The sequence below is a fragment of the Odocoileus virginianus genome, chromosome 14 (assembly GCF_023699985.2).
Source record: "Odocoileus virginianus isolate 20LAN1187 ecotype Illinois chromosome 14, Ovbor_1.2, whole genome shotgun sequence".
Classification (NCBI taxonomy): Eukaryota; Metazoa; Chordata; class Mammalia; order Artiodactyla; family Cervidae; genus Odocoileus; species Odocoileus virginianus.
In genome coordinates, this window is record NC_069687.1 from 54,055,924 (window position 1) to 54,069,609 (window position 13,686).

A 13,686-nucleotide genomic window follows, 5' to 3' on the forward strand; every position below is an offset into this window, starting at 1 on the left:
TCATGATTGAATAAAATTAATAATTCTTCTCTTTTATTAAAGACATTTTTAAGTGAAACTGGGGTGATGGTAACAAATACAATGACTATTAGTATGGTTGCCTAGATTCAAGCTAAAGTGCCAGTACATACTCAGCACTGTTTTTGTACAATCAGAGGAAACAACAAAAATATTCTTAGTATTATTATGAAAGAAAAAAAGAATACAAAGAAAAGAGTGAGTTAGAAGATGTTCTTGAAACAATCAAGAGTTGGAAAACTGACCAAGGAAAAGAGGAAAAGAGAGAGTGATAAAAAGACATGTTCCTTCAGAAGAGAAGACTGTTTTCATTATCAATGTATCCATAATACATTATATATTTGGTAAATATAGCAGCTGCTCAGTAAATCTCTGGAATCAAATAAATTGTACATCAGTGAGACAGTACATACTGATCAATTGTGAACCATAACAGACATAATTTGTGAAGTATCATACATTTATACCTCCCTTGATGGTGAGTAATATACTGAAAGTATGTACTATCATATAAGCAGCAATAAATGGGCTAGAGGGCAGGTTTCAGGTCAAAATAAATGGCATCATCAGTCAGAGGCAAGGTGGTTGCTATATAGAGACCAAGAGATAAGCAATAAAGGCTACCATTAAGTTTCTGTAACTGAGGAATTGATCATACATATTAATCTATTGTTACACATGCTTTTCTCAAATATATGTACATAGTTTTCTATGCGAGTGGTATTTTTTCATTTGAAACTATATTTAACAAAACAAACTTCCCCTTTCTATGATAGACAGATATGAAGAGATATATCTTAGGAAAGAATGTCTTATGTTTCAAGATATATACAAGGCAGCTCATTTGTGATTACATTTTATGTCATTTCACCATATATTATATGACCATTTAACATTGCAAAAGTAATACAATGTGTGTGTGTGTGTGTGTGCGCGCGCGCACGCACACACGCATGCTCTCAATCCTGTCTGACTTTTTGTGACCCTACAGACTCTAGCCCACCAGACTCCTCTGTCCAATGGAATTTTCTAGGCAAGAATACTGGAGCAGGCTGCCATTTCCTACTCCAGGGCATCTTCTCAACCCAGGGATTGAACATGCATCTCTTGTAACACAAAACAACAATTTACTTTTGATTCTGGTACACAATTAATACTGGTTCTTTTGGAAGATTGGTAAAAATGAAAAAGCGTAAATATAGACTACTGAGTAAAAATTGAATATGCATTGTCAGGATTTCTTCTAAAAATCAAAACAGATGTTTTCAAACCTAACAGAAATCTATATAGCTAAGGAAAATCTTAAAATGCTTAATTCAGTTTTTTGTCTAAGCAGTTAATTTTGCCATATTGCTAATATATTAACATCATTGTTCTTTTTAGAAAACCATGGTACTTTAAACTCTGCCTTTCATTTTATTAAATATAAATTTTTCACTAAAATAAGTAGATGACTACTCAGTTCTTCAAAAATAATAGAACACATTTACAATTACAAAAAGAATAGTTGCCTAACATTTTCAATATGATTAAATTTCTCTTCAGAAAGTGATGAAATAATTATAGTCTAAATTGTGACAATTAAAAAATCTCAAAACTACGTCTTTTCATTGTAGCAGAAAAATACAAAGGAACAAAGAGACATCTTTCTTTACAATTATTTTCCATTTATTCTCTTTGATCTGTTCTTAGTCATAACTGATCTTGGCTATGAATCACTTGTTATAAAAAAGCAAAGATGAAATTTAAGGGATGTAGTCAGAAACTTCTCTACCCACATCTGGCAAACATTTTTAGATTTAACAGTTACCCACTAGGATAGCTATTGCCATTTGTTCATGTGTTTTCTAAAACAGAGTTTGGAATTCACTTCTACTTTTGGGCTTTATATACAATTTACTAAACTAAGTGAACTCAAGATTCTGAACTTATTTAGGAAGATATTTAACAAGCAAGGTGCCTAAAAGAATCTAGGACCTAGACTCTTTCCACATGTGTAGAAAGCAATGTTCACATTTAGTATAAACATTTCTGAGTTGAAAGTTAGGTTTCTAAAGCCAATGATATCACTATAATGCATTTACATCTTTTCTACTTCTACTTCACACTTCTTTCCTTTCACCTAACTACAAAGATGGTAGGGGTCAGAGGAAACAAGTTATTTGAAATATACTGAGATTTTGGGCGAGGTGTGTACATGTACGTGCATTTGTGTGTGTGCATGCACAGTGAAAGGTAGGGAAGACAGAAAATCACGGCAAAGATAGGGAAGGTAGCTGAAACAAGGAAAACTTTGTTGTTATAATCTTCCATGTACTATGAGCAAAATGTAACAATTCATTATGGCATCTGAAATTTATGTCAACCAATTAGTACAATCATGTCTGCCTATAAATTCATTCTTTGTTTTTCTTGCAAAATGAAGACAGTGCCTTTTCAAAGTTCTTAAAGTTGAGAGTGACTGAATTCTACTTCAGTAGGTTTAATATTTATATAACACACACATACATACACCTATTCTGTCCTGTAATTCTAGACATTTAATTCAGTAATTACCTGATTGGTTTTACCTACTTTTGTATTACTGCATGTCATAGCAAAGACTTAATCATTGAAATAATTCAATTTGTTAGAATTTATTATAAGAACGTTTCTTAAAAAATCTTAATGTTACTATCATTGTTTTAGCTATTATTGGGAGTATGTCTACATACGTGACAGCCTATATATTAAAATGAATATTGTATTAATATATATAACATATATATATATATGTATGTGTACATCTGTGCATGTATGCATATGTAGACAGGCAGGTAACATAATTTTGGCTTCTTCCTAGACCTGATAGTAATGGAGTAGCATTCTAATAATAATAGCAATATGTTCTAATTTGAAATATATAAAAATTTTATAGTAGATTCATAAAATCTAATACAAATAGGAAGAAACAGGCATATTATACCATACATGGTATTACTAGTTTAGGCAAATAACAATGGCACCATACAGCTCTAAAGCTGAATCAACTGACAGAGTAAAATGTTTGTCATCTTCCATTGAATAAAATATTTCTATATTAGAAAAAAAATAAGTTCATTGCTTTTTCCAAAGGGTATAAAACCTTAAAGGAACCACAACGTTCATTTTAGAGTTAGACCTTGTAATATGAACATTTATCATTCAATCATTTATTCATTCATTAACAATTATCGACAGAATGCCTATTACCGCACATTAAAGTACTATTTACCTCAGTCCCTATTACCCAATACATCATGTCTGGCTTTAAATAAACAATGGCAAGACATGCTGAAACACAGTCAAAAGGGAAGAAGCAATCATCAAAACTAGACTCAGATATTATACAAATTTTGGAATTAACCGAATGGGAATTAAAGATAATTATAATTAATATTTAAGGGCTGTAATGAAAAAAGTAGCCAATATAGAAGAAAAGACAGGTAACAAGCAGAAAGATGAAAGCTCTAAGAAAAAAATCAAAAGAAAATCAAGAAACCAAAACCAGTGTAATAGAAATGTAGAATTCCTTTGATGATCTCATAAGTAGACTAGACTAACTGAGGAAATAATCAGTGAGCCTGATGACAGCTCAACAGAACCTGCCAAAATTGAAATGCAGAGAGAAAAAAGAATGAAAGAGATGCCCCCCCACCCCGAAACAGAATAAAACATCCATGAACTCTGGAACAATATCTGAAGGTATTACATGTATGTAATGAAAATACCAGAAATAGAATAAAGAAAGACTACGGTCGAATAAATGTTTGAAGTAATGATCAAGCATTTTCTAAAATGAACAGATACCAACAACAGACTCAGGAAGTTCAGAGAATATCAAACAGGATAAATACTAAAAAAAATCGATATCTACTTATATTGACTCAAATTGAAGAAGACAAAAGACACAAAATCTTAAAGAAATATCTTCCAGAGGACAAGGATAGGAACAGCAGCAATTTTTCATCAGACATCATGCAAATTCTATATCCAGTAAAATCATTCTTCAAAAGCTCTGAAGGATAAATACTTTCTCAAACAAAAACTGAGGGAAGCTATTATCAGTAGACCTGTGCTGAAAGAAATGTTAAAAGAAGTGCTTCAGGGAAAAGGAAAATTAAATAAATCAGTTAATTAAAAATAAGTAAATAAATATATAAATTTTATATAAAATTTTTATGCTAAAACTCAAGAGAAACCATTAAAATTTTTAAAAGAAGCATAATTGACAAGCTATGAGAAGAGATAAAATGAAACCATGTAAAATGCTCAATTAAAACCAGAGAAAGGAGAAAAAGAGAAGGATAAGAAACTGCAACAAAGAGAAAAGTTACAAAAATAGTAGATATTAATTCAACCACATTAATAATCACTTTAAATATAAATGGTTTAAATATATCAATTAAAAGAGAAACTATCAAGAGTGAATAAAGATACAAGAACCAATTATATACTGAATATAAGAAATCCACTATAAATATAAAGACCCAGTGAAGCTAAAGGGATGGACAGAAACAGATACACTTGCTCACATGAATCAAGAGAAAACTGGAGAAGCTATATTAATTGTAGACAAAGAACACTTCAGAAAGGAGAAATTCTCAGGATAAAAATATTAAATAATAATTTAGAGATCATTTCTCCAAAGAGACAAAAAGCTTGACAAGAATGTATGCATTTAATAATAGTGTCAAACATTTGAGTCAAAACTGATACAAAAGTATGGGGAAATAAACAAATCCATCACTATAATTGGAGCCTTAAACATCCCTTTCCCAATAACTGTTAGATCAAACAGGAGTCAAAAATCAGTAAGGATACAGTTGACCTGAACAGCACTATAAACTGGATCCAAAGAAGACATACAGAGGGCCAACAAGCACTTGAAAAGATGCTCACATCACTAATCACCTGGGAAAATCAAAACAACAATGAGATATAATTTTATATCTGTTAGAATGGCTAATAAGAGGGTACAAGTGCTGGCAAGGATGTGGAGAAAAGGGAACTACTTTGCACTGTTGGTGAGAATGTAAACTGGTATAGCTACTATGGAAAACAGTATTAAGTTTTCTCAAAAAAATTGAAAATAGAACTATCATATGATCCAGCCATCCCACTTCTGGATATGTAGTCAGAGGAAATAAAATCTCTATTTCAAACAGATATCTAAAGTCTCATCTTCATCGCAGCATTGCTCACAACAGCCAACATATGAAAGCATACCAAGTATCCACCAATGAACGAATGGATAAAGGAAATGTGATACACATCCCCTCTCACACAGAGGAATATTATACAGTCATAAAAAAAGGAAATTCTGCCATTCCCTTCTGTATAGCAAAAGAAACAATCAACAAAATAAAAGGGATTCTATGAAAGGAAGCAAATATTTGCAACATGGATGAAACTTGGGGCTTTATGATAGTGAAATAAGTCAGACAAAGACAAACACTGTTTGATCTCATGATATATGTGGAATCTAAAAAAGCTGAACTCTAACAGAGTAGACTGGTGAGTGTCAGGGGGTTGGGGTCTGGAAGAAGTGGGAAGATGTTGTTGTTCAAAGTGTACAAACTTCCAGTTATGAGATGAATAAGTTCTGGGGGTCTCAGGAAAGCATGGCTGACTATAGTCAAAATACTGTATTGTATGGGCTTCCCTTGTGGCTCAGCAGTAAAGAATCTGCTGCAATGCAGGAGATGCAGGAGACACAGGTTCGGTCTTTGTGATGGGAAGATCTCCTGGAGGAGGCATGGCAACCCACTCCAGTATTCTTGCCTGGAGAATCCCACGGACAGAGGAGCCTGATGGGCTACAGTCCATAGATAGGGTCGTACAGAGTTGGACATGACTGAAGCAACTTAGCACGCATGCAAGCACCTTATATTGTATACTTGAAATTTGCTAACAGAATCAATCTTAAATATTCTCACCATACCCACACAAAGAAGCAATTATATGATGTGCTGGATCTGTTAACTAACCTTATCATGGTAATCATTTCGTAATATATACGTGTATCAAATCACCACGCTGTACACCTTAAACTTATACAATGTTATATGTCAATTATATCTCAATAAAGCTGGAAAAAAAGGAGAAAACACAAATTACAAATATCAAGAGTAAATGATGAAATGTCATTATTTATATTATAGACATTAAAAAAGACAATAATATTAAGAACAACTGTAAAACAAAATTGGTAATCTTGCTGAGTCAAGTATGTTGAAAGACAAAGTTAACCAAAAAAAAAAAAAAAAGACTCAAAGATTTAAATAAATATGTTATCTCACATCTAATTTAAAAATTAAATTATTAATAATAGTCCTACAAATGAAATTCCAGGTTCAGATGGCTTCATTGGTAAAGTCTATTAAACATTAAAAATGAAATAATATCAAACTTACGTATACAAACTCTTCTAGGAAACAGAACACTTCTTAATTCAATTTATAAGACTAACTTTATTCTGATACCAAAACTAGTCAAAGAAATTAAAAGAAAGCTACAAACCAACAATTTTTTGACAAATTGGACTGAAATAACTGGATCTTCCTATGAGGAAGAAGAGGATCTTCAACCCTTACCTCACATCATACAAAAAAAGTTAACTCAAAGTGCATTATAGATCTTAATATAAAAGCTAAAAGTATAAAACTGAGACAAAAATATTGAAGAAAATCTTCACAATCTTGAAGTAGACAAAGATTTCTTAGGACACAAAAACACAAACCATACAAAAATTATAAATAAGATTTCATCAAAATTTTAAAATTCTACTTTTTCACAAGACATCATTAAAAAATGAATGACAAGCAAAAGACTTGGAGAAAATATTCACATTGCATATATATGATAAAGACTTTTATCCAGAATATATTGAGAATACTTGCAGCTCAATAAGAAACACCTCAGTTTGTTTTTTTTTTTCAAATGGGAAAAGAATTTGAGTAGACATTTCAGAAGATAATAACAAATATGCACATGAAAAGATGTGTATCATCACTATTTATCAGAAAATAGATAATTAACTAATTAAAGCCACAATGAGATACCACTAAAATGTATAATTATGGGTAAATCAAAAAGACATAATAATAAATGCCAGCAAGGATCTGAAGTAACTGGAATTCCCATAGACTGCTAGTGGGAACGCAAAATGGTATACAGCCATTTTGAATTAGAGTTTGTTTATCATAAAGTGAAACTCATATATACCATACTACCAGCAGGACTACCCAAGAAATGAGAACATATGCCCATACAAATTCTTATACATGGATGTTTACACAAAATCTATTTAAAATAGCTCCAGACGAAATAGCCTAAAATGTGATGTATGCTATTATGATATGGAATACTCTTCACAAAAAAAAGAACTATCGATACACACAACAACAACATGAAATGAATCTCAAACCTGTGCTGAGGGAAGAAAGCTAGTCACAAAAGGGTACCCACTATATGAGTCTACTTAAAACTACAGGAAACTTCAAGAAAGACGAGTTTAATCTATAAAGATAGAAACTAGATCTGTGGTTGTCTGGGGCCAAGGAAAGGTGTAGGAGTGTGGACACTGACTGTAAAAGGGAGCAGAGGGACTTTTCTCAGGTAATATTCGTGTTGATATCCTGATTGTTGTGATGGGTACATGATTATATACATTTGTCAAAATTCATTAGACTGTACACAAAATGGATGCATATTTACTGTATACAAATTATACCTAACCGTTTTAAAACTTACCCATGGGAAAGCAAACACTTTGAAAAAACTGAATACTTAACTCATTTTATAAGACTAACACTATTTTGATACCAAAATGAGACGAAGGCATTCAAGTACCAACTACCTTAGTGTGTGTTTATTATTAGCCTTCTATCAAGAAAATACCACACTTGTACACATTGCTATATTTAAAATGTATAACCAACAAAGACCTACTATGTAGCACAGGGAATTGTGCTCATTATGTAACAACCTAAACGGGAAAAGAATTTGAAGAAGAATAGTCATATGTATATGTATAACTGAATCACTTTGCTGTACACCTGAAACTACCACACATTGTTAATCAACTATACTCCAATATGAAACAAAAAGTTAAAAAAAAATATATATATATATATATAAAGAAAAAATAAAGTCTCTATATATTCTATATCCACCAAAAAAAGAAAAAAAAAACACAGCACTGATCAAACATTTAAAGATACTTAGGGGGTTTCCATGGTGGCTCATTGGTAAAGAATCTGCCTGGCAATGCAGGAGACACAGGTTTGATCCCTGGTCAGGGAAGATCTCATGTGCCACAGAGCGATTAAGCCCACGCATCACAACTATTGAGCCTGTGCTCTAGTCCGGGAGCTGCACCTACTGAGCATGCATGCCACAAATACTGAAGCCCATGAGCCCTAGAACTTATGCTCTGCAACAAGAGAAGCCACTGCAATGAGAGGCCCAAGCACAACTAAAGAGTAGCCCTTACTCACCACAACTATAGAAAAAGCCCGCATGCAACAATGAAGACCCAGCATAGTCAAAAATAAATACATAAAATTATTAAAAAAATTAAAGATACATAGATATTTGAAGCAGGAAAGGGGAAATTTGGATAAAGAGAACAATAATAATAGCTTCCTAACAAAAGTAATCTAATTTACAATTTTATCCTGAAGTCTTGCTACATTTTTCTTTCTTTAAAAAAATTCATCTCCTAACCAATCTTCTTTAAAAAGTATATCTCTACTGGAGACGAAATACTGATACTGATTTCCAAAAGCAAGACTTATATATCCCTGCAGCTTTCAATACAACTTTCGACAATTCTTCCAAAATTAGAACTATAGTTCACTCAATTGCTATTAATTAATAAATGAGTTAAGTCAAATCTAGAAGTTTTATGATTGCAAAACCTATTCATTTTTTGTGAAAAAAAAATCAGACATATATAATGGTAGAGTAACATAATGAATTCTCATCCCAGCCACATACCATCAAGATTACAAATTCAAAGTGTTATTATTTTTGTTTCATCTTTCTCTTTTCTTCTTCTTTCTTTAACAAGCAAATCTCAGATGCCCTTGCTACTTGAATCACATATACTTCAACATATATCTCTAAAAAAATATTGATTTCTTAAAAGATTTCTTTTTAAGATTATCTGTTTTTGCACAGTAAAATATACTATCTAGCTTTCTCAATATATACATGCCTGATTGAATTCTTGTGAATTCTCTTCAACATACTTTTTTTCAATTTCTAAAGCCTATGGCAGTTACATAATTAATAAAAAAAATCAAAGAAGACTCTTTTCTCTAAGGTTTCATAAAGTGTTGATAGCTTATGGCCTGCGTTAAAGCCAGACACCTTTAAATAAAGCATACAGATCAGTTTTTCATTTGACAAGGAAGCTGATTTCTTGCTTGCATAAGGGAATGAACATGGTCTAGTCTTAGCTATCCACTGCTGTTTAAAATATACCATCCCCACATAAGTATGTGTATGTGCTCAGTCATGTTTTATTCTTTGTGACCCCATGAACTATAGTGTCAACAGGCTCCTCTGTCCATGCGATTTTCCAGGCAAGAATACTGGAGTGGGGTGCCGTTTCCTTCTCCAGTACATAAGTATACCCTGGGTGCAAAACCATATTCTATTAATACACAACCTAAAAATTAGTACAAAATATTCACAGTCTAGTAACATAGAAGAGGCACTTCTCACAAATTCATGGTCAAAGATTTTTCATAGTCACTTAACATTTATCTTACTAAATGATAAAAATGATAAAAACTTTTGCCTTATACTCTATATAGAGCTCATTATACTCTGAAAGGTACCTGATATATTTACCATATTATTTTGTTTCAGCACTTTATTTTAATAATGACATGAGTTGTACCAGAGTTGACCTTCCTTAAAGTTCAACCCTACGATCTTAGAAGCAAGTAAAAAAATTTTCATCCATGAATAGGCAGTATGTTTAGCATACCGTACCTAGTTGTCTGAAGATAAAGGGATAAGGGGATAGTGACATAGGAATCAACATGGAAAGAAAGCTAATTTCTAGTGTTTCAAATACCGTTTTTGAATTGAAGCATTCTGGCTTTCAATATAAAGCATTTTGTGGATTTTCCCCCAATTTTCCCTCACATCATCAAACAAGAATTAGCTGTGAAATAGTTACTCCAAGGCACATACTTCTTAATAGGTATATTCTACTTCTCTTGTACATTTCTTCTATGTAGGGTACAAACCATTCATTTTAGGAAGAATTACAAGGATTTATCCCTAAGGTCAACAAAAAAATGTAATAAGCTTAGAGTAGCTCAGTTAGAATCTAATAAAAAATACAAAAGAGATAAACCCTCACCTTGCCTATTTAAGTGCATATAAGAATGGGGCTTGTAATGCATATGTTGACATTGACTAACTTGTGGTTGCATGAGGTAATAGTGCCCTCATTGACATATTATTCATTTGCGGCATGTTACTTGTCCTAACCTTTCAATTTAATTGAACCTAAAAGACCCTATTAAATTCAGTCTGGTTGCATAAGATTATGACAGTCATTAATGAGTCAGATTTTTAAGTGAGTTCAAGATAAACTGCCTGGTTAAGAGGGCTTTTCCTTTTGTTTCCCTGCTGTTACTGCAATGGAAACTAGAATACCAATATTTTTAGGACTTCATTAAAAGTGTAATACTGACTTTTCCTTGTGTCTGAATTAAGTCAGGTTTGAAACTTGTTGGTTACTTGAATTCACACATAAATCAATACCAATGTGGTAAAATTTAAATTGCAACTTTCAAAGTAACACAAGAGACTGACCCAAGTTTACTCTTCACCTAGGGAAAAAAAATGAACTACAGATTTATCTCAGGAATGACCTCTGAGGCAGGTATACAATAAACATTCATTTTGTTTGGTCTTTTCTCCCATCCATTTTTCTACAAAAAAAAAACAGACTATAAAAAATTTAAGTCATAAAAACAACATCAGAAGTTCTTGCAAATAGCCTGCTTCTTTTAGTTTAAAATGTTTGACTATCTTTTTAAAGCAGTCAAACTTCTCTCTCTCCACATCAGCAAGCTTTTACATTTACTATTGCCTGTTGCTTGAAATAAAGTGAGGGTTTTATTGTGACTGGGTGGTGGATTGGGGGAGGGGAAAGTCATAGTATAGTTTTTGGCACAGATTTCTTGAAAACAAATATTAAAAACTTCAGATCCTCCTAAAAAGTAGTGAGAATGATATCTCACTACTGTAATATCAGGATTTTGCTTTTTACTGACATACAAGTATACCTGAAAATGCAAATTGCACAGCAGTAATTACACAAACCTAGAAAAGGCCATGCTCATAGCTGTATGAATAGTGAAAAATCAAAGTACACTTTATGATAATGATGTCAATAACGATTTTTAAATATATATGTATTTTCACTTAAGGAAATGAAAGATCATTTAAACAATTTGACTGTGAGAAATTGGGTGTTGAGTGGATCATGGTAAAGCTAAATTGTTTCAAATGTATATAAAAAAAACTTAAGTGTAGTGCATTCACTACTCTGAGGACACTAATCACTGAATCAGAGAGACTATTTAACAAGTCTCCAATTCTTAAGATGATTTATCCCAGTACCTTAAATGATAACACTCTCTACTGAAATCAGACAAAAAGGCATAAAATATGGTTGAGTACGGGCATTTCACATAGTAGTTATTTATGAATTGCTCAAAAAAATGGAGCTCTAAAATTTATTTTGATTTTCTTAAACTCACTCACTTGTGACCAATCTCATGTGCAATGGTAAAAGCTGAACCCAGGCCAATGTCTTCATTAATGCTGCAGCTCCTTTCAGGCTCACACATTCCAGCCACAGAGGCCAAGCCTGAATAAACAGAAGGAGACACAAAGGGTCAAGCCAAGGTGTTTCAGTCTTAAAAAGCCCATACTTATAAATGCCTGGATTCTTTTTAATAACCTCCATGCACAGAAGGAGCAGTTGGCAAAAGGTTAACTTTCTAGTCATTTGCAAAATCACTGGGGGGAGTTTCACTTTGCCGGCTAGACATTAATATTTTTTGAACTGCAGTCAGTGCTGGAAAATGTCTAGACTAGGGGTTAGATTTATAAATTTTACTTCTGGTAACTTGGGACCACCTAGTAACTTGAGCCAGAAGAGGGAATTCAAGAAAGCATTTCTATTTTAACATTCTTCAGGCTGTAGAAAGCAAAATATATCCACATTATTTTTCTAAAGAGATCTGTTTAAGTTTAGTGGGTTCATAAAAATATACAAGCAACTTTTTAGTTACAAAAAAAAGAGAATCCCAAATGGTTTTTTAAAATGACATTTTTATAAAAACATAAATGAATGATTCAAAACAGAAAAAAGAACTGTTAAAGATGGGAGGTTTTTGCATTGTTTTTATTTATTTATTTATTTATTTTTGCATTGTTTTTAATTTTCTGAAATTAGTACTGCAAGTGATGCAACAATTTCTTTAAGTATTTTAATGGACAGAAAGTCATTCACACATTCGTGTGGTTCTCCCCTCTCTCATTCCCCTAAATGAAGTAGTTTTAGTAATAAGGCAAAAACTATGGTGTTAATTCACTGATTCTGGTGAAATGTTATGTTACTGAAGGCATTCTTCTCTTGGTAATTTTATTATGTAAAATTTTTAATATTTATTTCCAAATGAATACCATGCTCTGTGATTAGTCCATAATTTTAAAACAGTGCTGAGAAAAAAAAAATTTGTGTGAAAGATAAAATTTCATGTGTTATAAGGAAATAGATGCCAAGTCATACTTAACACACATATGTACTTAAGTTATTTAGAATAAACTGAAGAAACAGTAAAAAAAAATTTCATATATTAATAGTCTACTATCACCCAGGTATTAATAATTATCTTCCCATGAAAAGTGATTTCAATCTAATTCAATTAATACTTACTGAATGCAATAAACAATGTTCTGTGCTAGGAGCAATATCCCAGTTGCACTAATTTGGAACAGTGAAAGCTATCCAATTCATATTCTTACTGACAAGAAAACTCTAGAAATTGCGTTTCTATTGAAATATCAACACTTACTACCATATTGGAACAAAGTTGAGGTTAGTATTAGATTTGCTAATAGACTGTTTGCTTTTCTTACTGTTTTATGTTGGGGTGTAGGCAGGAATTGGGGAAGGAGGTAATTTCTGTCTCACAGAGTTAATAGTGATAACTTTGTTCTGCTCTTCCATTCAACTAGAAGTCTTGAGACTTGAAGTTGGGCAAGATGACTTAATTCTTTTTTTTTGGTTAATCAAAAAAATTTAATGAATATTACTTCTAAACTCTACAGAGAGAAAAAGAGAGGGAGGGAAAATATGAAAAAGTTTGCAGTCCATTATCTTTTTTAAGCTACTGTGTTCAATATGATCTATAATATGAGAAAAATAAAGCCACTCTATTTGAATATTGTTTCTCTTTTGAACTTTATGAAATCTGGTTTAAAAATTGCTAATATTTATTGCCAAATTAACATTATTTATATTTCCCAAATATATTATTCAAAAGGTTATCTTTTTTTTGTTATTGTTGTTCTTGTTTTGTATGTGCCATATAGCCCTATTTTTAA

The 13,686-nt window shown here is 32.1% G+C and overlaps 1 protein-coding gene across 6 annotated transcripts in view; it reads right to left on the reverse strand.

Annotated features, from left to right (window-relative positions):
* The window catches only part of ADAMTS6 (ADAM metallopeptidase with thrombospondin type 1 motif 6), a 288,202-nt gene that overhangs the window by 157,973 nt on the left and 116,543 nt on the right, over nt 1-13,686 (reverse strand). For all 6 annotated transcript variants that reach the window (XR_011491254.1, XM_070476750.1, XM_070476751.1 and 3 more), the window contains exon 9: nt 11,836-11,941. Coding sequence is in view for 5 of the 6 variants with exons in the window: in XM_070476750.1 (XP_070332851.1) it covers nt 11,836-11,941 (106 nt within the window). In the remaining variant the exon portion in view is untranslated. The remainder of the gene's footprint in view (nt 1-11,835; nt 11,942-13,686) is intronic.